The sequence below is a fragment of the Perognathus longimembris genome, chromosome 1, assembly GCF_023159225.1.
Source record: "Perognathus longimembris pacificus isolate PPM17 chromosome 1, ASM2315922v1, whole genome shotgun sequence".
Taxonomy (NCBI): domain Eukaryota; kingdom Metazoa; phylum Chordata; class Mammalia; order Rodentia; family Heteromyidae; genus Perognathus; species Perognathus longimembris.
Window position 1 is genome coordinate 8,951,060 of NC_063161.1, and position 25,072 is coordinate 8,976,131.

Consider the following 25,072-nt stretch of genomic DNA (forward strand, 5'->3'; position numbering starts at 1 on the left):
TGTGGCTCGTGTCCCTGCCAGCCCTTCTCTAATAAGGCCCCCTGGGCCTGCAGGGAAAGGAGGAGCCTGCGTGGAAACGGTATTTTTAGTTCCCTGTGCCTCTCCCCTGTCCTATAAGACGCCCCTCCCCGCCCCCAGCCCTGGCTGCCTGGCTGCACTCCGGGAGGACAGCTGGGGAGAAGGGAGACGTGGTCAGTATGCTGCTGCTGAGGGGCTGGACAGGAGCAGCTGTGGGCGGCGGGCTTGAGTTGGGGGCTAGAGCAAGCTTTGGGGCGGGGGGGGGGGTCCCTGACCTGGAAGCCCCTGCCACCTCCACGCCCAGCCCCCACCCAAGTCCTGGCGTTGGCCCAGGAGGGAGGACAGCCAGGAGGCAGAGGCTGGGCGGGCCCGGGGGCGGGGCACAGGAGAGGGCGGAGCTCCTTGCTGAGGAAGGCAGGGGACAGGCAGGGAAGATGGAAGCCCCTCAATTGTGGCTTCAGAAGCCAAGGTTCTCTTTCTCTCTCTCTTTTTTTTTTTTCCCCACATCCTTGGTCCCCCTCGGTGAAGTCCTATGGAAAAATCCCCCAGACTTGCCGTGGGGTACGCTTGGCTGCCTACAGGGCTGCCCAGTTCACAGGTCCGCCAGACTGGACTCTTGGCCCTGGAGAAGACGGGGGTAGCGACACAGGTCCGGCCCACACCTGTGCAGCAGGAGCTAGCCAGCCCTATGGGGATCAGCTACGGCTTGAGAGAGCCAAGGGACCAGACCCCAGCTGGCCTCACTCTTTGGGGCTGGGGGGGCCCTGGTGTATTCCGAGGGCCCGTGGCATACCTTGCGTGTCAGTCCTGGCCGGTCAGCCCGCAGACCCAGGCAAGCGCCTGGGGAGAAGGTGCCCGTTAGCTCCGCGTCACAGAGTTCGTACAGCGGTGGGTGGCGAACTCACGGTTCCCAGCAGCGTTCAAGCAGCTGCTGGACAGTGATCTGTAGGGAGAGGGACGTTGAATGGGATCTGGGTATGAAACCATGGAAGGCCTCTTTAGCTTCGAGGCACATTGGCACGACCGTTCTAGATGCTTCCATCTCTAGCTCTCCATGACCCTGGAATCTACAACCCAAGTTTCTGGAGTCATGAACAGCTTGTCAAGCTTGACACTCTAGAATTTTCATCCTGGGATCTCAGACCGGAGAATTTTGAAGACTTGGGGCTGCATTCCACAAGTCTCAGCTTTGGGGATGAAAAGCATTCTGGGATACGCGGAGGGGGTGGGGTGGGTCTGATGGGAAGGATCTCGCTTCCCCTCCTCAGTGTCAAAGTAACGTGTGTGTGTGTGTGTGTGTGTGTGTGTGTGTGTACGTGTGGGTGAAAGGCTGTGGAGTTTCACACACCAAAGCAGCCTGGCTTTTCGGGCCCATCTGTAGCCTCCCTGCCCAGCCATGGCCGACAGCAAGAATAACAGCCTCCACACAGGGCTGGGGGAGAGTGGGGGGGGGGGGGAGGGAGACTCCGGGTCTCCATAGCAACTGCCAGGCAGGCGCCGTGTTGTGGCGATGTGTAAGTACACACAGATGTTGGCGACTCCCCCTTAGCTTAAATGGTAGGACTTCAAAGGCTCATCAGCTCGAAGCCACAGGTCTCCCGGAGCGCCTCCTCCCCGCCTCCCCCGCGAATGGGGCACCTGCCGAGCCCGTGACAGCGCCCCATTAAACACTTGAACATCGCTAATGGTTTGATGAGATTTTAAACACTCAGACAACTGGAGAGGCTGGAGACAGAGACGAGCGGAGGGCTCCAGACGTGAGTGGACCTGCCCAGCTCACCCCTTGTTTAGTGTGGGGGCCCCCAGGAGGGCGCCCAGACAGCACACTGTGTCCCGAGAGCCAGCATGGAGGATATAAATCTGGAGCTAGCACTGCCAATCCTGGCAGGGGGCCGAGGAGGTGACCCGGCAGACACGGAGCACGCAGGTAGCCTTGGTCAGCCTGGGGCAGCTGGCTGCACCTCCTTCTTTCTGTCCCCTCTCCCCTGCTCCCTGGACTCACCCTCCAGCCGGTAGCCAGAATGGGGACCAAAGCCACAGAAGCGGAGCCAAGTGCAGGCCCATGAATTTGCCTTTCCCACAAATGCTGGCATAGGGCAGGTCCTCAGTCCAGGGCTGTGGAGTCAATGAATGAACAAAGGAACAAGTGAATGAATGCATGCCCGAAATCCGTCCTCCAGAAACCCACCTGACCTTTAGCTAGCGCGTCTTGTGCTGCTACGGCTGGGCAGACGCTCGTGGCCTGCAGGCTGAGAGCTCTGGCCCACCTCGGCAATGAGTGTCAGGAAGGGCAGCCCGAGATCCCTTGGGCCCTCTCACTCACTGGCCAGCATCGGATGCCCTGCAAGGACATACCAGGGTCATTCTGGAAAGGCCAGTCTGTGGCAATCCTCGCACGGTCATTGGCCAGCCTTCCAGGGGCCAGAAAGCCTGTGGGCAGGGGTCAGGGCTGTGCTAAGTCTAAGGCTTCTTGCCCAGTGCTAGCTGGCCATGAATTTCACCTGTTTTCATGTCACATTCCCACTATCTGGCCAATCCTTACCCCCGGGGCCCCCGGCTCCAGTTTGAAGAGGTGATCTGATTGGCTGTTTAGGTTTTCCATTGGTTGCCCCTAGTCAGGTGTCAGCCTTGGTCAGCTGCAATTGACCTCAGGTTTGGGGTACAATCGTGTGGTCCCCGAATGTGGCTGGCCCTGCCTCACACTTCAGCAGGACCGGAGAAGGGGCATGTCCCTAAAAAGAGCCACGTGGGTGGGCAATCATTGTTGACACAGCCAGAGCAGACCCAGGGTAGCCAGGCAGGTAGGTACTCAGCCCTCTGAAATTAGGATCTGCCTCCCAGGGGGCACTGAATCAATAATAAATGCAAACGCCTTGTGAAGAGACAAGGAAGCATCTGCGGAGCTCAAACACAGCACTAAGGAAACCCCCCTGTATTTTCATCCCCCTGAATTACCTCCCCAAGGACGTGGGAAATTTCTTGAACACAAATGTTTTATTTTACTTTGTTATCCTCGGCATGTAGCATGGTGACTGACGTACAGTGGATATGCTGTAATGCTTGCGGGATGGATGATAGACAGATGGTAATGATGGATGGGTATAGCTGGAGGGAGGGAGGCAAGGAGAGATGAGGGATACATGATGGATGGGTGGATGGTAGATGAATGATGGATGAATGGAAAGAAAGATAATAGATGAATGAATGGATGGATGGGTAGTTTGGAGGTATGTATAGATACAAACTAAATCCAGTCACTCTCAACTTGCCTTCCTTGCGAGGCCATCTATATCTATCTATCTATCTATCTATCAATCTATTTTTTTGGTCAATCATGAGGCTTGAACTCAGGTCCTGGGCACTGTCCCTGAGCTTTTTCTGCTCAAGGCTAGCACTTTACCACTTGAGCCACAGCACCACTTCTGGTTTTCTGGTAGTTCATCGGGGATAAGAATCTCACAGACTTTCTTGCCCAGGATGGCTTTGAACCACAACCCTCAGATCTCAGCCTCCTGAGTAGCTAGGATTACAGGCATAAGCCTGTACCAGTACCAGGCTACCATCTATCTTTTACCCTATATAGTTCAAGTTTAGTGTAGGGCTCTGTGTAAGGGCCCAAGAGATACAGATGAATAAAACAAAGATGCAAAGTTTCAAGAGCATGGCCTTGGAAGCCTGACATCCTAGGTTCAAACCTAGGATGCTGTGGGACTGTGGCTTGACTCCCCACCTTCTTCTCAGTGAAGTGGGGGCACTGTCTGTGTCCACCACACACAGCTCCTGGATTAGAGGAGCTGGCAGATGTAAAGTGCTGAAGCCCGGCCTGTGGCAGGCAGAGATGGTGAGCACTGGCTTCACCCCAGTGGATGCCTGGCACAGAGACACGAGGGTCACTTTGTAGGTGCAGGAATTTCAGAGGTCCAAAGGCTGCAAGGCTCCTTCTTATCTCTTTTGTCTGGGGTCAGAGGCAGGAAGTAAGACAGAAGACTGCCAGGGGCCAGAACAGTCCTGGCCAGCAGGGTGCCTGTGCCCAAGCTTAGAACATGACAGGTCTTTGGGATGGCTGACAGGGGGAGGGTTGAGTTTCAGGCTGCTGGCCTTGGGCTCTGCGGTGTCCTTTCCCTTGGCTTGTGAGAATCCAGACAGTGGCTTGGTCCCCTGATCCACCCCCCACCCACCCCACCCCCGTGGCCCGAGTTGTCCTACGTCCCACAATGGCACCTGTCCTGAAATAGCTGCCCACATGAGGACTGGAGAAAGGCAGAGATTAGAGCCTGGGGGAAGGGGAGGGCAGGGGACACAAGGAGAAGGGGAGGGGAGCGTGCAGCATCAGGTGATCTGAAAGCAGCATCCAGGAAGGTATAAAAACCCCTCTGGACCAGGCAGCTCCAAACCCTGGTTGCCTGGCCCAGACGCCGAGCAGTCAGCCCATATCACTCTTCTTGTCTTCCTCAGAGGCCATCATGGGGCTCAGCGACGGGGAGTGGCAGCTGGTGCTGAACGTCTGGGGCAAGGTGGAGGCTGATCTGGCTGGCCATGGGCAGGAAGTCCTCATCAGGTAAAAGGAAGAGATCCCTGGGTCCCTCTCACCTACACCCCAGAGAGCACAGACACTCAATTGAAGGGTAGAAATTGGCCCCAGGTAGACCAGTTGCCCCAGGCAGAGGAGGCTCTTGAACTTCTTGTGTTCCTTTGCTTGTAAGCATAAAGGATTGGACTTAGGAAAGGAAAAGGATCCCACTCAGACTCCTATCAACAGCTGGAAGAAACTTGAGGTTCAGACCCTGCAAGCCTGAGATCCATCAGAATGAATCTTGAAATTGCGGGTAGTCAGAGTGAAGAGAGCCCAGGTCTTGTCCAGCCACCTTACCTATTAACTGAGGGTTCAGAGAGAAAGATGACTCCCCCAAATCACAAGCTCACTAGTATATAAATGTCCAGGCTAAAAAGACATGGTCTTCAAGGTGAGGCCCCTCTGCATCTAGATTTGGCTCTATTTCTAAGCAACTGTGTGACCTTTGGGAAGATTCTCAATCTCTCTGGCTCTCAGTTTCTTCTCTTGTAGCATGAGAGAAAAATAAATCCTAATTCCTACATTATAGAGTAGAAGTGAGCGTTACATCTGTTTGGAAGGAGCAGATCCAGTTCCTGGCATACGATGAGTTCTAGAAATGTTCATTAACTCTTACAAATGCTGAGCCCTGTAATTAGCAAAGGGCTGAGAGGCCTATTGGCTACCTGAGGTGTTGGGTATGTCTCTAATTTGAAAGCTTGAATAAAGTGGCCTCCAAACTTATCTAGAGGAGTTCTGAATATAGCACACCCCCCCCCAACCCCAAACCCCAAATTCCGTGAGTAGGGGATGCTGGTGCAGGGTTCTCTCTTCCCCTGCCCCTTCTCTCACATCTGGGTAACTCGGATTAAAGACCTACTGGGTTGTGGTCCATGGTTCTGCCTCTGGGGAAGCCGGTCCTAGCCTAGCTTGCCCCCAATTTGTCCTTGAAGTTCGCATTTGCAAAGAAATTTCTCCTCATTTGTGAGCGGAGCCAGTCTTCGTCCTGACTCCCGGAGGCCCTGTCCCTTTGCAGTCCTGTTGCCCCGGGGCCACAGGGGGCCAAGTTATCTGGAGTCACAGCTCTCCGGGCTCCATGCAGAATCCAGGAAGGAGAGCCAGCTTCCTGGGGTCTGGCTATTATCCTAGATGGCCCCCCCCTCCACCTTCTCCCCTGTCGTCCCTGTGAGAGGGCCATGGGGCTGTGGCAGGCCCCCCACGCCACCGAGCTGTCATCTGCTCCCAGACAGGGCACAGCCTCGGCAGGCCTTGCCAGGCAGTGCATTGTCAGGCGTCTGAGATCCCAGCCATCCCCCATGCGCAGGCCCCGGGGTGCTGGGCTGCTCATCGTCTGTCCTCTGTGCTGTGGGCCAGCAGTTGGGACTGCTATGGGCCGGGGAGGGCCCGGAGCAGGCGGAGCAGCAGGTCCTCTGCGGTGGCAGCTCCTGCCTGCCTCAAGGCAGAGACTTGTGCAACCTGAAGGAGACTTGGCAATGTTCCCTCCCTTCTTGGGGCAGAGCAGAGAGGCCTGCCAGGGGCCTCTAGCAGCCAGGGACCTGTGGGGCTGTGACGCCCACCCAAGATGGAGGGCTCTAGAAGGTTCAAAGGGGTGCCATACCCTGTTACACCTCAATCTGTGTGTGTGGGGGGGTGTCCTCTCCCCCAGGGTTTCCCCTCTGGGCCACTGTCTTTGGTGCTAACTCCAGGCAGGAACTGACCTCTTATTTTATTTTTGCCAGTTCTGGGGCTTGAACTCAGGGCCTGGACACTGTCCCTGCACCTCTTTGTACTCAAGGCTAGTGCTCTACCACTTCAACCACAGTATCACTTCCAGCTTTTTCTGAGTAGTTTATTGGAAATGAGTCTTCATGGACTTTCCTGCCTGGGCTGGCTTCAAACCGTGATCCTCAGATCTGAGACTCCTGAGTAGCTAGGGTTATAGGTGTGAGTCACCGGTGCCTTGGCTAGGAGCTGACCTCTAGGTCTGATCCAGGTGCTGACCCTGGCCTTTGTGATGACCTTGACAAGGTCATTTCCCCAATGCCCTGCCTTTTAGCAACAGTGAGGGTTCTGCGACACTGCTGGTTAGTGAACTGCTGAAGCCCTGCTGGCAGCCCGCGGACACAGGCTTCCAGAGCCCAGACGCTGGGTGAGGGCTATGGCTCCCAGCTTGCCAGAAAAGGGGCTTGAGGGAAGGGCAGAGGGGCACTATGGGGGGGGCCCGGACCCCTGCCTCACTGTCGCCTAGCTGGACGTTTTCTGCTTTATTTATGTGTGCATTTCTGTGGGATCTAAACATTTCAAGGCTCAGGAAAGTTTGAAATCGCAGCTGGTGGCCACAAATCTCTCCTATTAGGAAACTGTGCCTCACGGTTTTCAACCAGGCCATGTATGTGGGCTCCAGGCAGCCCTCAGGCTCCTGGTGCTGGTGATGATGACGATGACTTCAAGGGTGACAAAGGTGGAGAAGAGGGGAGGATGGAGTCAGCGCGTCTGCTGACTGCCGGGCCCTGCACAAAGGGTTCACCTTGATGAACTCATCATCGCCACACCGCGCCCGGGGGGCTGGGGACTCGACTGCAGGCCACGTGAATGGCGCCTCTCTGCTCTTGGGGGGGTTCTGCGGCAGGGCCCGATGGGACTTGCCTGGGGTGGGCTTTTCCCAGGAGAACCCAAAGGGTTCCTGTGGGTCTGGGTCAGTGCTCAGGGCTCCAGTCAGGAGACGGCAGGGACATGTTCCCCCCCACCCCCCCACCCGACCCCCCGTCTCTGAGTGTCTGACCACACCTCTGTTGTGCCACGGACATGGGGTTGAATGTGTGGCTGGAGCAGCGGTGAAAACCTGGAGACACCCCCACCCCGCTGCGGTGCCACCTCTGCTGTCCCAGCGACTCGGGTCCCAGCGGCCGGGCTGGGGACTCGGTGGCTGGCCAGCAAGCCCGGGCTCCCTCGGTGAAGCAGGCGCCAGGGCTCCTCCTCAGCCCTTTGGGTTTATTTATTTGTGAGTCAAGGCCCAGAAAGGGCCTGTGACTTCTTCAGCGTCACACAGCACAAAGAAGCCGGAGCTGGGCCCAGAACTCAGGGGGCCTAAACCCCAGGCAGCTAAGATTCCCCCCCCCCCGGCCTTGGGCCTTGGGTCCTTGGCCCTCCCGTGCCTTTGTCTCCTTCCAGCTTCCTGACCTTGGGCCTCGGCCCGGCTGCCAGATCGCCCATCTGTCAGCGCGAATCCAACGATCATTGTCGCCAGATAATAATAGTCAGGAGCTCAGGGACCCTTGGACGAAAGTGGCGGAGACGAGCTGTCAGTGACGTACGTGGCTTTGGACGAGACCCCGGTGTGACTCGGGGACACCGGTCACGGCTGTGGACATCCCTGGCACCCCGTCACTCGCCCAACGCCCTGTGCACATGCGCACATCCGCCTACGTGACTCTTCCCACGAGAATGGGCGTGTTCGCGCAGCCGCGCAACACGCGTGCCTACACTTGGGGGGCTGCACATTTCGGTTCGCACGTGAACGTCTTGGTGTGACAGTGACCACGCCTGAGCATCACCCGCAGTGTAGGTGGGAAGCCAGGCCACCTGGCTAAATACCAGTGTCACAGGCGCCCTCGGTGCCTCAGTTTCCCCAGCTCACATGAACTCTGCTGCATCACCCATTTCTTCTATCCCTTCGTTCTTCCCTCCCTCCCTCCTTCTTGTCCTTCCTTTCTCCCTCCCTCCCTTTTCCTTCCTTCCTTTCTTGCCTTCTTTCAGTAGTACTGTTGTTGTTTTTCAACTCAAGTCCTCTATCCTTGTACCCCCCCCTTTTTTTTTTGGTATGAGTCTTGGGGCTTGAACTCAGGGCCTGGGTGCTGACCCTGAGCTTTTATTGCTCAAGGCTAGCACTCTATCACTTAAGCCACAGCACCACTTCCGGCTTCTTCTGTTTATGTGGCGCTGAGGAATCGAACCCAGGGCTTCGTGCGTGCTAGGCGAGCGCTCTACCGCTAGGTCACCTTCCCAGCTCTACATATCCCGCTTCATTCTGTTGCTACGGAGCCTTGTGGCCATTTCTGCCTCGGCCCGGCCTTCAATTGAGAGCCTCCCAATCTCAGCCTCCCGTAGAGCTAGGATTTTACGTAGGAAACGCCACCACCCGGCTTGCGTACACAGTCAGCGCCGTACCAACTCAGGGGGCTGAGGATCGCTGGCAGCGGGACTTAGGCGTGTGCAGCCGCACCTGTGCCTGTGCTTACCTGGGGAGTTGGATCCGCAGACTGGAGAGTCACGCCAAGTGGGCTAAGCAGCGAGGGTGGCGTGAGGCACGGTCTGCGTGGAGTGCGAGATCTGCACGTGGAAGGAGGGCCGGATTCGCCTCGTCTCCTCTCCCCTGGGGGTCTCTGGGATGACATCGGTCACCCACGGGTGCAAGATCAGCCTGTCCCAGCATGGGTACTGAGCTGCCTGCGTGAGCAGGGAGCTGGAGCGCCCGCCTCCGCTACCTGTCCTGTGGTCGCCCGTGTGCCGGGGCTCAGGCCCAGCCTTTCAGCCTCCGGGCTAAAGCGACTCCCTGCGTCCTGCTCGGTGGAGACCCGGCAAGCAACTGTGCCGAGAACGAGAACTCGATGGTTTTGGTTCCTCTTCTCACGCGCTGGCCATCCTCCTGCCTGGGCCTCCTGCTGACCGTCCCCATAGATGACCCTCAGTAACTGGAACTGGCTTTCAGGTTGGATGAAGAGAAACCCAGTATCTGGCCATAGGGGTTCCCCGCCCCACCCCCCCCCCCCCCCCCGCCAGGGTGGGGAGCACCAGAATCTGACTCCTGGGCACAAACCAATGTGTTTGATCCGGGGGAAGGCTCATCACCGCGGCTGTGGCTCTGGCGGGTCCCCACCCTCAGTAGAGGGGGTTTGGGAGGCCCGGGCAGGGCCGGCAGGGGGCCTGGGGGCTGTTACAGGCGCTCCCCAGACAGCGTGGAGTGAACGGGGCGAGCCCAGGTCCTGGGCGGAGATGCCTTTGTCCTTCTGCCCCTCAGAGGCAGTGACCAGGAAGACATGTCCCTTGCCTCCAGACGGCGCAGAGCGTGCACTCGTGGGGAAGGACAGTTTATCTTCCTTTCTCTGACGAGGAAGTCAAGGCCCAGAGAGGTGCAGGGAATTGTGCAAGGTCACCCAGCTGGAAGGAGGGGAAGCGGGGCCTGTCCCCGAGTCCGGCCACCCGCAGACCCCCGCTGCACGACCTCGCAGCTCACGCTGGTCCTCTTCCATCTCCCAGGCTCTTCAAAGGCCACCCCGAGACCCTGGAGAAGTTCGACAAGTTCAAGAACCTGAAGTCGGAGGATGAGATGAAGGCGTCTGAGGACTTGAAGAAGCACGGCACCACCGTGCTCACTGCCCTGGGCGGCATCCTGAAGAAGAAAGGGCAGCACGAGGCCGAGATCAAGCCCCTGGCCCAGTCGCACGCCACAAAGCACAAGATCCCCATGGCGTACCTGGAGGTAGGAGGCCGTGGGCAGGAGAGGGCAGGAAGGCCTTCGGGGGACTTGGGGTTCAAGTCCCAGCTTGCCTCCTCACGGGTCGGTGGATGGAACCCCTGTTTTGTCTCCTCCTGGGACCCCCAGACCACAAACAGCATGGCCGATTTCATGTCTTCCGTTCTCGTGGGGACAAAGGGCGGGATATCCGGCGTACAACTCCCATCCTCTCCATTTTCCTTACCCACCCGCTGCACAGATGAGGAAACAGAGGCACAACGAGGGTGGCAGAGAATCCTCCCTCAGGTCTCTGTCTTTCTAGAGCCCCTGTGTGGCCGGGGGTCTGTAATGAGCTCAATCTGGGGGTGTTTGGAGGCTGCTCTGTGGACTCCAATATCTCTGTAGAGAGACTGAGCTCTGGGACACCGGGCACCAGCTGTTGATGTCCCTCTCCTGCTGGCCTTCAGGGTCTGCCTCCATAGCCATCTCTGACCCCACACTGGTGGCTCAAACCTGCAATCCTAGCTGTTCTGGAGGCTGGGATCTGGAGGATCACCCTTGGAGGCTAGCCTAGACAGACAGATCTGAGAGACTCTTATCTCCAATTAACCAGCCAAAGGCTGTGTGTCGAGGCATGGTTCAAGTGGTAGAGGGCAAGCCTTGAGCAAAAAAAAGTTGAGTATCAACTCGAGGCCCCGAGTTCAAGCCCCAGCACCAACACTAATAGTAAGGAAAGTGCAGTCAGGAGGACACTTGTGTGACCACCATTGGTGCTCACCCCACCCCCACCCCCGCCTCAGCCCTGGCACAGGCTCACCCAGTCCCCTGGGCACCACGCTGCCCTGCCGTCCACCTGCTACGTGACCTCGGGCCAGCCATTTGGCTGTCCCCTCTGTGAAATGTCACTCCTTCGGTGTGGCGGCCAGGGCTGCCGTTGGGGCCCTGATCCTGATTCAGGGTGGAGAAGCCTGGTGACATTTCACATTCGGGCTGTTCGCTGCGGTCCTGGGCTTCGGAGCTGGGGACCTGTGGACCCGTCCCACCCTCCTGGTCAGCCTAGAACGCTTGCATCACTGTGCATCACGCACGCTGTCGGGGGGGGGGGGGGAGAGAGAGAGAGAGAGAGAGAGAGAGACCCTGTCCCACTGACTGGAGAATCCTGGGTAAAGCAGGGTCTACAGCACCCCTTCCCACAGGCCATGCTGGAGGTTCGGATCTCACCAGATCTCCCCCTCACCTCAGTGGCAGTTGGGCTCATACCCTGGACAGCAAGGCATGGGGCTGGGGTGGGAGTCGGGTGCCAAAGCCACCCCCAAGTTCAAATACCCCTTCCGGGCCCCATGGCCTGGGCATATGGCTTCCTTTCGCCATGCCTCGGTTTCTCCATCCGTAAAGCAAGGGTGGTGGTATCTGTGTCTCGGTGTGTCGGGGTTTGAAGGAGCTGAGCTGTGGAGACCACACTGCTGGCCTGAGCTTGCCCCCCCCCCCCACTGACCATCCGCCTCTCCCCCCCCCCACCCCCGCAGTTCATCTCAGAAGCCATCCTCCAGGTCCTGCAGAGCAAGCACCCTGGGGACTTTGGAGCCGACGCCCAGGGCGCCATGAGCAAGGCTCTGGAGCTGTTCCGGAACGACATCGCCGCCAAGTACAAGGAGCTGGGGTTCCAGGGCTAGGCCCTGCCACCCTGGCCCTCCGTGTCCCCAGGCCCAGGGCCGGTGGGGACCGACCGTCTCGTAGCCGTGTAGAGTGTGCAGAGTGACCTAGCGTAGCAGAGGTGGGCAGAGGAGGAGGGCAGGGGCCCCACCCCGCCCCCTGTCACCGCCTGGGGTGCGTAGCCCTGACTCGGTGTGGGTTCTACGCAGTTCTCCAGTCCCCTAAGTCCCAATGTGGACACTTCTGATCTCACCTTTCACCCCCAATCCAAGCCACTCACCAGCATAGCTGGCCCCTTGACCACCCCCCCACCAGAGGAAGTGTGGGGGGGCCCACGGCAGTGAGAGGGGAGTGGACAGCCATTGGGAAGCAGCAGATACATTCTCAGGTGTTGGGGTGCCTCGCCTGGTTTTAATAAATGGCTCTGCAACTTCTCAGTCTCTGCCTGGCCTTTCTGTCCCCTAGACCAGGGAAGCATCCCCCTCGGGGAAGAGGGGAGGGTGGCCATCCACTGTGGCCACTGGGAGGGAGGAAGGGAGGGAGGGAGGGAGAGGGGAGGAGGAGAGGAGGAGAGGGTAGAAAGTGGGGGGGGAGAGGCCAGGACCTGGCTTCCTAAGGCCACCACCTCGCATGAGACACACACTGAGAACTGGGACCGGGAGGGAGGAGCCTCCTTCTGGGCCCCCAGGGAGCACCATGTTGGGTGGGGACAAATGACCTTAGCAATGTGTAGATCAGTGCCCAGTGCCCAGTGCCAGGCTGTGGGAACCCAGAGGAGAGCGGCCAGCAAGTGGGTGGGACAGGGCGGGTCTGCTGGGCGGGGATGACTATTTATAGCCCCTGCGTTGGAGTGCACATCTGTACCCCTCCACTCCAACCTTGGGAACCCCCCCCCACACACACATCCCTGAGGGGCCTGGGCAGGGGAGGGGGGAGGGGGAAGAGGGAAGAAAGGACCGGGAAGAGGAGGAGAGGGAGGGGAAGGCGAGACGGCAGAACCTGGGTCCTGGAGAGAAATTTCAATTGTGTAATTAGTAACCTGAAGGGCTGTCAGGCAGAGAAGCTTCTAGACTTGGAGGATGCTCGGAAAAAGTAGGTTTGGCCCTGGGCAAGTGGTATTTTTGTCAGGGAGGGGTGTGTGTGTGTGTGTGTGTGTGTGTGTGTGTGTGTGTGTGTGTGTATGTGGGGTGGGGGGGGAGGAATGAAGGCTGCAGAGAAAGCCGGGTTGTCGTTGCTCCCACGCCGTCTGAGCAAGCGTGCGTGGTGGAGCCCAGCTTCCGGTGGCCGCGTCTTCCTCCCTCTGCGACTCGCCGAGCCTCCGTTGTGCCTGCACTGGGCACCTGGGCAGCCGTAATTCAATTGATCTCAGTTGACCTGAGGTTTTCCTCCGTCTCCTCGGGCTTTGACAGATCCTAGAGGTGCCCGGGGAGGATTTGGGGATGTGGCGGTCTGAATGTGTGGCACGGTGGGGTGGGTGGGGGTGCCACACCCCCAAATGCTCTTGAGGGTTGCTGGGATGTGAGGCACAGAGTCCTCCTTGGTCCTGCACTGATGGTTCTCTGCGTGTCCCAAGCAACCCGTGCAGCCTTTTCCTTTTCCTCGTCTGTTGGACGGGGCGTTCGGGGAGCTAGCGGGTGCCCTTGGGGGTGTTCTGTGAGCCGATGGTCAGAAGGCTTTTCTCCTCTTGAGCTCGCTCCTCCCACCTCTTCCCCTGTGGCTTTCAGAAAAGGCTGAAGTAGCCAGAAAGCAACTTCCTCCCAGCCCTCCGCTCCCTCGACCTTTCTGTCGGCTTCCCCGCAATGCTGTCCCGGGACCAAGCTGTGCGAGGCTGCTTACTTTGCTCCATGTTCCACTGCCAAGTCGTTCCTTGAGGCTCGGGCACAGAAACCCCTGCTTATCTGGGAAGGCGAGGGTCAAAGGAAGAAAGAAGTTGGGGGGAGGAAGGGTGCAGATAGAGGCTACTATTTTTTTTTAAACCATCTTGAATTGATTCCTCATTAATTTAGCAAATGTTTATTGAGTAAGCATTGCCAGGCCCCACACCGGGACGCAGGTCACCGCTACGAAGAAGCAGACAGGGTCTCCGCCCCTGCAGAAGCTTCCAGAGAATGGAGTGAAGAGGCCAAGAGCCTGCTCTGCCCTGAGGGGGGGAGGGGAGGCAGAGAAGATTTGGGCAAAAGCATAAGGGAGTTTCCAGTACAGGGGAGGAGTCCTGAAATCCCGCCACCCACTCCAGGACGAACCCACACCTCACAGAACAAATCTCTACCACGGGCTGCTGTGCGTTGGACCCTGAGGTGCCATGGAGAGTGGAACCAGGCCCACTCCAGGTACGGGGAGCCTGGAGACCGATAAAACTGAGTGCCCAGGTGTTTGGGGGGTGTAGGGACAACGTGAGGGAGGTCTTCGGGGCCCAATCATGATGGCTTAATGTCACAGAGCTAGGCAGGGTGTTAGGGTTTGTGTTAATCAACCTTCTGTGACCGTCACAGACATCTAAGTGAGAATCTGTTGGTTAAAAGAGAGAGAGGGCTGGGAATATGGCCTAGTGGCAAGAGTGCTCGCCTCATATACATGAAGCCCTGGGTTCGATTCCCCAGCACCACATATATAGAAAATGACCAGAAGTGGCATTGTGGTTCAAGTGGTAGAGTGCTAGCCTTGAGCAAAAAGAAGCCAGGGACAGTGCTCAGACCCTGAGTCCAAGCCCAGGACTGGAAGAGAGAGAGAGAGAGAGAGAGAGAGAGAGAGAGAGAGAGAGAGAGAGAGGTTGAAAGCTGGGGGCCCCTGCCCATAATCCTAGCTACTCAGGAGGCTGAGATCTGAGGATCACTGTTCGAAGCCAACCTGGGCTGAAAAATCCCAGTGAGACTCATCTCCAACTAACTAAAAAGTGGATGTGGGCTAGAATATGGCCTAGTGGTAGAGTGCTCGCCTCGTATACATGAAGCCCTGGGTTCGATTCCTCAGCACCACATATATAAAAATCAGCCGGAAGTGGCGCTGTGGCTCAAGTAGTAGAGCGCTAGCCTCGAGCAAAGGAGCTCAGGGACAGTGCCCAGGCCCCGAGTTCAAGCCCTGGGAGGTTGATTTTGCTTTAGAGCTCTGGCGTCTTCAGGCCATGGTCAATGAGCCCGACAGCTTTGGGCCAAAAGGAGGAGGAAGGGGGAAAATCCAGCATTCCATGTCTGCTTGGAAGGCATGTTCCTGCTAACCTAAAACTCCCAGCAGGCCCCACCCCCAAGGACCCCATCCCCTCCCTCCCAACAGCTCACCCTGGGGACCACGCCTTTAACCCCTGTGCCTCTAAGGATATCGCAGGTTCCCCAGGGGAACTACCAGATGGAAACGTTTTACACACACATACACACACACACCACACCCATACAACATACATGTGCTCAACATCATGCCTAAACACAGATGTGCATAGGCACATGCATAAGCACATGATTCGTGTGCATGCATGTGCACACACACGCACTCCCATACATGCACAAATGAACACCCAGACGTGCACACTTGTGCTCACAGTTACATACAAGCAGGTGCACGTGCACGTGGGCACACCCATTCACAATGCGACGCGCCTGCCTCGTGCACGTGCACATCATACATGTCCCCTGCCGTGCTCCCTCCATGGCCTCCTTCTGTGGTCTCCGTGGGAGGACCTCTGTCCTCCGTGACTCTCCACCCGGCCATCCTGGGCAAGGCTTTTCCTTCTTTCCCAGCTTGATCAGTTCCGCATGCTTACACTGTTAAGTGGTGTGATCTAGAATTATTACGGTCCAGGAGTGTAGGCTCGGAGTGTGCGTCACCATGAGTGTGCACATTTCCATGTGCACACGGGCTTACATGTGTCGTTATGTGTGTGTTTGTACATGACTGCACGGAGGTATATGTGTCATGAGTATGCATTGACATGTGCATGCATGTCTGTATGAGTAGTGTGTGTGTGTGTGTGTGTATACACCAGTCTTGCAGCTTTAACTCAGAGCCTGGGCGTTATCTCTTGAGTTTTTGTGCTCATGGCGGGCACTCTACTACTTGAGCCACAGCTCCATTCCCAGTTTTTTTGGTGTTTAATTGGAGATGAGAGTTTCTTGGACTTTTCTGCCCAGGCTGTCTTTGAACCTTGATCCTTATACTTCCGCCTCCTGAGTAGCTAGGATTGTAGGCATGAGGCATCCATGCTCATCTGTGTGGGTTCACCACCTGCACACGTGTGTCTGTGTGATGTGTTTACATGCGTGTGCACATGCGTGCATGTGTGAGAGTGTGTGTGCGCATCCTCCTGTGGGATGCCCCTGTGACAGTGCTGGAGTGTGAATGTCAGTGTGCCCTCTCTCCTCGCAGGTGTGATCCCGGCTTCCTGCCCGTGTTTCCGTCACCCTGAAGGGCACGTGAGCCCCTGAGGCGGCCTGGGTGACTCAGCCTGGCTGTGCCATCTGGGCGGAGCCAGCGTGAGGCCCGGAGAGGACTAAGAAGCTGGAGCCTGGGCACCACCATCTGGGCGGCGTGAGCACCATCTACGGAGACCTACTGAGCCCATGGTGGCTCACGGGAGCGCCTGATGTGACAAAGCTTTACCAAGCAGAGCCGGGGAGCTGTGGCTCTGAAAACTGACAGGGCAGCCAGCACGCACGCGGTCACCTCGTCTCACATCTGCTACTTCATTATGTCCCCTCTCTGACTCCTGCAAGGCGCCATTCATGCCCTGTGCACGGCAAACAGGTTAGGGAAAGACTTCTTGGTAAAAGGAAAGAAGCCTCAGTGTCTCGTCTTCATTGACTCTCCCTACGCTGCAGGGCCCTCGCTCCGTTAGGTGCATCGGGGATCTGTCAGGCAAAACTCCAAGGATTTTAATTCAGGACGGGGGTTTATACAGCAGTAATGGCGGCAGGAAGGGGAGGGATTCGGAGTGGCTAACTAGGCACGGCGATAGGCTGATTATGAGCTGTCCATCACAGTGACGTCACGGGACTTCCTCTATGGACAGTCGTCACATCCCACAGGACCGCCCCCTGGGTTCCGCCCGCTGCCATCTTGGCGCGCATGCGGTCTGAGGTGGGAGGCGGGGCTAGCAGCCACGCGGGGCCCCAGGCCAGCGAAGAGGCGGGCCTAGGACTGCGTCTTAAAGCCATTGCTTCTGTCGGCCACAGAGCAACGACAAATCCAAGCGCTCTGTCTCTGTTGGCATTTTGCACAGACGCAGAAGCAAAGTCGCTTTCCCGTGACTCACCCGCCGAACACACGGAGGTCAGAGGGCCGCGGCGCCTGCAGTGGTGGTGGCTGTGGACCCGGGTTATTATGACCCTGGGTTATTTGGGGCTTAAGGTTTTCAGCACTGGAGGAGACTCAAGGGTGTGCTGACAGGCACGGGCGGGATGGGATGTGGGGCCGAGCAGGGATGCTATTCACGGATGGGCCTGCGGAGGTGCAGTGGGGTGGGCCGTCAGCAATCAGCCTGCTGGGTTAAGCTACCTGGAATGTTTGCCGAAGCCGTGGGGCTGCTGGTGGGAGGAGGGGGGCCTGGCACACTGGAGGAGTCTCACACACGCTCCAATCTGCTGAGTCCTTTCTATGGACTTGCCAGGGTTATGTCACCGTCATTATCATCATCATCATCGTCGTCGTCAACAACGTGTCATCGTGGCTAGGCTAGGGAGCCCAGTTATGTAAGCAACAGGTTTAGAGGTTTCTAGGGAGGGTTTTGTTTTGTGTGGATGCGAGTGACATTTCAATAAAGAGATTGTGAGGAAAACAGATCACCTCCAGAATAAGGGAATAAGGGCGGGCCTTGTGCAGGCAGCGGAAGGACTCAAGAGAAAAGCTGGGCTCCCCGAGGGAGAAGCCATTCTGCCTCCAGGCTGCCTGGCACTGGAGCCAGGAGATGTCATGCTCAACAGCCCCTAAGCTATTCCTTCCTATAAACTTCTGCACACACACACAAGTCCATCTGCCTGTTTCTCTGAGGACCCTGACCACTAAGGCATCATCCCTGCTTTATACATGAAGAAGCCAACAGTGTCAGTTGGAGGACTTGCTCAAGGCCACCCACCTGAGAAACAGCACCATTGAGATTTGAATCCAGAACCTTGGTTTTAGCATTGGGCAGACATTGGTGGACGTGCTCTACCAGCAGGTACAGAGAACGATGGAGCCCTGCGCTCCATCCTGGGGCAGACACTGCCCTCCACGCGGTGCTCAGAGCAAAGCTCACTAATCTGTCAGCTGGAACCTGGAGACCAAATTCGACACTGAGCACCCTTGTGCTGGCTAGCGGGGATCACGAGCCTGGGGTGACATCCAGCCCGTCGGGTCTGAACCTCACACCATCAAGACTGGTGAGCAGGGTGAATGGCTGCCACTGGCAGTGTCTGAGAACACTGCAATCCCTCAGAAACTCTAAGACACCATACTGACAGCTTTCACATAAATCTTAAAAACCAAAACTTCATCAGACCAGTGTGGTAGTTTATTACAATCCCAGTACTTGGAAGGCCAAGGCAGAAAGATCATGAGTTCAAAACCAACTTGGCGGCATAGCAAGAACCTGTTCCAGCAAGAACAGGAAGGAAGGAAAGAAGGAAGGAAGGAAAGAAGGAAGGAAGGAAGGAAGGAAGGAAGGAAGGAAGGAAGGAAGGAAGGAAGGAAGGAGAGAGGGAAGGAGGGAGGGAGGAATGGAGGGAAGAAGAAATGAAAAATAAGAATGAAGAGAGAAAGAAAGAAGACTCTTACTATTGCCCTCTCCACCCACTGCTGCTGTCAATACCCCACTGCTCCTGCTGCTACTGCTTCTTCTCTCCATGTTACAGACTCAGCCACCCAAAAGTAAGCAAGACCAAGCACTAAGACTCTATGACCTGCTGCTGCAACCTCAGGGGGCACAGGAGGGAGGGTCTCCCAGATACTCACAAAGTGAGCTGAACCGCAGAGCACATAAAGAGGATGTTTTTTACCAACCATGATGGTCACACGCAAATGAAGGATGGCATTTGCTCCAATCACAGTAGCTCTTATGCAAATGAAGGCTGGTGTTTGCTCCAATCATAGCACAGGCACTGTCACTGAGCACACCTCTTCTACTGGGCCAAGAGGAAGGAAGTACAGAGTCTCACACTGGCCTGAGCAGAAGTAGTAGCAGCTGTGTTGGCAAAAGTCTGGCGCAAGCTGTTCGCTGAAGGCAACGATTTCAGGAGCTACAGGCAGGCTGGCATGAAGGCAGACCCAGAAAAGGGTCTAGCAGCTGTCGGGAAGTTAAGTCTTCCCAGCCTCTCAGCACATTTAAAGGAAAAATAAACTTTCCAAAGGGTGCTTACCACAAGCAGTGTCTAACAATGCTTTCCTCCTGCCCCAGTGTCCTACCCTCTGTTTCACAGAGGGAAGATACTCATAGGTAGGTAACGATTTGAACACGATTGCTGTGGTCCACAGTATGACCTTAGCATCGGAGTTCTCAGGTTCAAATCACGGTCCCGCGTACTGCTAACGGGTATGTTACTTGCTGTTCATGAACCTCAGTTTTCTCTTGGTGACATGGGCACGTTAGTGGCACCCACCTCTTGAGATGGAGAATATCGAACTAGTCTTGCAAGAAGAAGCCATCTTTTCAGTCAAACTAAAATGTCTCCATCTTGTCAGCAGTCGCTACTGTATACCGATATTCCCCGGGATTGGTATTTCCTGGAATTCTTTGTTTCTTCAGTTGTGACTATCATCTGTGTTGTTCGTGACCAGCCAGCCATGTCTGCCACAGGAATCTTTGTCAACAGAGTTAAAGAACTTGAGTGGGAACTTTCCACGGACTTTTCCAACCTCCTCCAACAGTATCACAAGCAGCCCTTGTTCTTAGCTTTGTTCCCAGCCTGCCATGACAAGAAAGACCGGCTTCCCTCCCTCTCCCAAGTAGAGACCTTTCACTAGTGGTTACTTTCTAACTTCCTCGTATTGCCTTGCCACCGTGGTAATCAGCTGTAAGGAAAATGGGACCCTCCGCAACAAGGAGAAGGGACAACATTACCCTCTAGGTTGGGAACAGGTTACCCGCTCTGTGTGCCCACCAAGCTCTGGGGACTGGCAGGGCAGTGCGTCCTTCTACACACAAGTAAATTGCCTCCACAAAAACCGCCTGTATCAACTGTGTGTCTATTTGTTTTCTGACACAGGAGGGTCGTCTATTTCCAACAGTCTCGACAGAAAATCTAAGTAAAACTGTCTTTACAAGTGAGGAAATGTAGCCAGGTACAGTGCCTCATGCCTGTCATCCAAACTACACAGAAAGGGGAGATTATGAGGAGGAGGAGGATGGTTCAAGGCTAGCCTGGAGAAAAGCTTGCGAGACCCTATTCTCAACCAATAAAATGCTAGACATGGTAGTGTGTGCCTGTCATCCCAGCTATGCAGGAAATATTAATAGGAGGATTACAGTTTAGGCTAGCCTGGGCATAACTGTCAAACCCTGTTGGACAAAAATAAAGCAAAAAGGGCCGGAAGAATGACTTACATGGTAGAGCACTTGCCTGACAGATGCAAAGCCCTGAGTTCAAACCACAGTACTACCTCCGCAAAAAAAAGATAAAGAAGAGAGTAAAAGTTTAATATACTTAAAACCCTGGAGGTAAGAAGGCCGCAGAATGAGGGATTTACAGTCGAGCCCGTAGCCCGAACATATCAGGCTATAGGTCTCCTAAGTTCTCCTCAAGGTAACAATATGGCCACTACAGTTCCAGACTGCACACACCATCATATTACACCCAAAGGCAAGTCTCTCCTTCATGTTTTCTCGTGCAAACAAGAAAGAGCTCCCCAGAGACCCCTGTCTCTATGTGCCCTGGCGGATCTTCTGGAAGCCTGCACTAAGGGTCTTAGGACAGGGCCTCCACAAATACAGACGTACTGCTCTAACTGTCAGTTTTTAAGGCATCTTCTCTCTTTATGTGACCTGCTGGGCTATGTGATTGTGACGCCCAAGAAGTGTTGCATGGGCTAAGCACAGGGTATATTCTCAGGGAGGGTGTGTTGAACAAATGAATGTACAACCTATCCAGCTTGAAACAGTCCTTGAAATAAAAAACGATCTCTTTCAAAAGCATGGATTTCTCTAGAAATGTTTGTCCCTACGAATCATGAAAATTCGCCAGCCACGCTTGTTTCTGAGGATCATAGGATTTTTCCACCCATGTTTGTTTCTAAGCACCAGGGGATTTACCCAGCTATCTTTGTCCCTAAGAACCATGGGATTTCTCCAGCCATGTTTGTCTCTAAGGATCATGTGGTTTCTCTAGCCGTGTGTGGCCCTAAGAATCATGGGATTTCTCTGTAGAGAAGAAGCCTTGGTCATCACTTCAGCCAAGACAGTCTGCATCACCTGCCAGTCTCCTTTATCCCCTCCTTTAGCCAGCCCATGACCCCGGTCCTACCACCCATGTCTCCTCCTTGCCTAGAGGGCTTGCCTCCACAGAGACCATCCAAGCGCTCGGTAGCTCTACCCTCCCAAAGACTCACAGGCTCCCTGCTTGACTCAGGGCAAGCCCCACCTCCCCGAGCCACTTGGATCTGCCCCTGACTCTCTGGGCCTCGCTGGTTTCCTCACTCACAATGAGGAGAGTCATTTGGTTCAGTGCACTGTGGTCAGCTGACTGGAGAGGCCAGCTATGCGGAGGATGAGGACTTCCTGCCAGCGTGTCTCCTAGTGTTCTGTGGGGCCCCCGGGGCGTGGTGCGTCTCCTCATGCCCACTAGATGGCGCTCGCAGGCCACCCGTCTTCCTGATCGCTCCCCTCAGGAGGAAGTGTCCCCCCGCCCGACCTCGCCTCCAATCCCCCAGGACCACAGTCCCTACATCCCACAGCTGAGCCGGCCATACAGAACGCCCCGGTGGGGACAGGATGTACAGGGCCCGTGGGGTCCACGCCAGGCCCTCTTCTTAGTCAGTGTCCTGGGGGCCTGAGTGGCCAAGTCCTGGCCTAGGCCCTTTCTGAGACCTCAAGCTCTTTATCTGTGGCACAGGCCACCAGCCCTCTCCTCCCTCAGAACCATGGGGACTGAGCAAGCCCAGTGAGTGTGCTCGTGATGTCCATGCTGTCTCCCGCACAACTTCAGCTTCACGCACCTGGGGGGTCTCCTCTAGGACAAATTCTGGGCAGGATGCCTAGTGCTCTGAATCCGTATCTGGCTGTTCTCTTGCTGTGTGACCTCTGACGAGTCACTTCCCGTCTCTGGTCCCCTCCTTGGCCTCCACGAGCCTCAAGAGACTGGTAATGTCATGGAAAAACCAGGGCCTTGGGAATTCAGCAGATTTGGGTGTGAATTCTGCCCACTTCTCTCCCAGTGGTGTGACGGGGCCTCTCTGGTAATTACCTATTGATTTGTGTGGTTATATGTCCTAAGTCTGTCTTTCAGGCACTACGGAAGCTCCCCGAGGGAACTTCTGCCTGTGTGGTTTATCGCATAAACTCAACACTCAGCTCAGTGCTGGCACGAACTAAGTCCTCGGTGACTCCATTCTCTCAGCCGTGACATCAGGCACCAAGATGCCCCTTCCTCCATCCCGACTCAGCCTTAGCCACGACCTACAGGGAGGAAAGCGAGGAGATGAGCGGTTTGGTCCTCACTCAAGGTCACACGGCCAACAACGCGGCAGAAACTGGGGAACAAACTGAGCTTCGCGGGAGACGAGATACACGTGCTGACAGAAGAGAAAGCTGATTGGCCGAGGGCCTCCAAAGATGTCCACCTCCCCACAATCCCCAAACGCCTGGGAGGGCTGCTTTATATGGCCAAAGGATCTCTGTCGATGTGACTATTTGAAGAATTTGGGGTCACAACGTGACCCTGGGCTCCCTGGGAGGAGCAGCGTAATCTCCAGGATGCTGCAAAGACAGAGCGTGAGGCTGGAGAGGGAGGAAGACAGGCTCCGGGGTGGAATAGTGCCCATTCTAGAAAAGCTGAAGAAAGGCAGCCTGGCCAGCCAGTAGCATTAGCCTTGAGTCTGCTTCTAGACTCTTGCGTTCAGACTGTAAGGTATTGGGTGCATAACATTTTCAGCTCCCAAGTTTATAGTCTTTTTTTTTTCTCCTTTGGTACCAGTCCTGGGGCTTGAACTCGGGGCCTGGGCACTATTTCTTAGCTTTTGCTCAAGGCTGGCACTCTACCACTTTGAGCCACAGCTTCATTTCCAGCTTTTTGATGGTTCATTGGAGATGAGTCCCATGGACTTTCCTGCCTGGCTAGCTTTGAACTGTGATCCTCAGATCTCAGCCTCTTATGTAGCTAGTATTTCAGGAATGACAGGCATCCAGTTTTGTAGGTTTGTTGTCTTTTTTTTTATAGTTGGAAATATACATTGACCAAGAAGATAATGCCCACACAGCCTGGTCTGTCTCCCTGTTGGAGCAGATGGTAGGTTCCAGAGCCCTGTGCACAGCAAGAGTCTAAGGCTCAAGACAGCCATTGCTGACATCTTGGGAGGGGCGGGGGTCTCCTGGTCAAGTTCTAGGCTCTTGGTCTCTTCCAGCTCCAGCACTAGCAGCCTGGCGAAAGCCACTATTCAAAACTCATTTTTGTTTATAGGCTGGTGCCTGTAATGCTAGCTAGACAACAGGTTGAAATCTTAAGACCACAGTTCAAAGCCTGCCTAGGTAGAAAAGTCAGTGAGACTCCTGTTTCCAATTACCCAGCAAAAGAAATATCCACAAGTGCAAGAGTGGCTCAAGGGGTAGAGCTCCAGCCTGGAGTGAAAAAGCCAAGAGAAGGCGCCAGGCCCTGAGTTCATGCCCCAGACCCAGCACCAAAAGAACCATTGTCCAGCAGGGGAAACTGAGGCCTAGCCTTGCCCTGTGGCCTCTTCTTCGAAAGGCCCTTCCCCTGCCCCTCCCCCAGCCTCTCCTCTGTTTGTCCCCAGCAGGCAGGGGCCAGCGAGGTCTGGGAAAGCCACACCAGAAGCAAAGCCCAGCTGTGCTGGGGGAAGGGAGAGCAGTTCCTTGGTGACCTCCAGCCTGGGAAAACTCTGAGGCCTTCCTGTCCCTGCCCTGGCTCCTCCCAGGCTCTGTCCCACCAAGAGCTGAGAGAAGCTCCCAGGAGGCTGCTTCCGTCCGGAGGAGCTGGGTGGAGAGAGACCCAGACAGCACAGGCCTGACCTCTGACCCCAGCCAGTTAGCAGCATTATCCTGGATTAGCCTAAGACCCCCCCGGCTGGGAGGGGCTGGGCTTGTTGGAGTGGGCAAAATGTCCCCTGGCTCACCCTGCCCTTGGACCTGCAGACACAGATGGCACAGCAATACCCAGGGGGCCCAGCCACCACCCCTGCCATGACATCCTCATGGTAGCTTTACCAAGGCAAGGCAGTTACTGTCCCATTTCACAGATGGAAACACTGAGGCTCATGAGGAAAGGAGGACTTGAAGGTCCAGGGCCCATGGAAGCTGACTCCATGCATTGCCTGCCATACCAACGTCAAAGCCGAGGCTCCTCCCTCCCAGAGCAGGTCCCCCTCCTGCCGCAGAGCCTGGTGAACAGGACATTTTGTTCTTCTGGGCCACATCCCGGGAGTCCCCAGGGGCGGGCTGTACATCTCTCTCTGCTAACGTCCTGCCCATGGGCGGGCCTTCCCTGCGGGGCCTCTGACCCCATGCCGGTAGATACCACACTACCTTCCACACTCTGGCCAAGGTGGACAGATAGATGACAGACAGACAGCGACAGATTGAGAGTTCCTCTCTGTCCCCATCACCATGTTCCACAAAGCCTCCATCCCAAGCGTGGACATGGGGACGTGATGAGACTTTTCCTGCTGGAGTAGGAAACTCCCGCCCACCCTTCCTTGTGAGTGTCTATGGCGGTCCTGTAGCGGCGTGTGAGCCTCCAGCCTCCGTTCAGAAGGGAAGGAAGGAATCTCACCCCCTCCATCCATCCAACAGCGCCTGCTAGGCGTCCTCTCTCTAGGTGCCTGCCCATTGGCCATGCATCCATCTTCCCCTCCAGCTACCCAGTGACTACACTCACATGTCCACACACTGGTCTAAACACCCATCAGCCTTTCAGTCTGGTTGCTACTGGTTCATCCATCCATCCATCATTCACTTACCTATCCATCCACTCACCCACCCATCCTTCTACCCACCCACCCACCCATCCACTCATCTATCTATCCGCCCACCTATCCAAACACACATCCATCCATCTATCTGCCCATCCATTCATCCACCAATTTATCCATTCATCCATCTAGCCATCTACCCACCAATCCATCCACCCATCCATCCACCCACCCATCTATCTATTCATCCATCCATCCACCCATCTACTCACCCATCTATTCATCAACCCACCCATCCATCATCCACCCATCTATATATCCATCCATCCATCCACCAACTCATCCATCCATTTACC

The 25,072-nt window shown here is 55.8% G+C and overlaps 1 protein-coding gene across 1 annotated transcript; it reads left to right on the plus strand.

The window, feature by feature from the left end:
* The first annotated feature begins 139 nt into the window (after positions 1-139).
* Positions 140-12,111, plus strand: Mb (myoglobin). The gene is made up of 4 exons (XM_048349456.1): positions 140-191; positions 4,474-4,576; positions 9,827-10,049; positions 11,552-12,111. The coding sequence occupies exons 2-4, from the start codon at positions 4,482-4,484 to the stop codon at positions 11,696-11,698; spliced, it is 465 nt and encodes a 154-aa protein (XP_048205413.1). The 5' UTR covers positions 140-191; positions 4,474-4,481; the 3' UTR covers positions 11,699-12,111.
* The last annotated feature ends 12,961 nt before the right edge of the window (positions 12,112-25,072 follow it).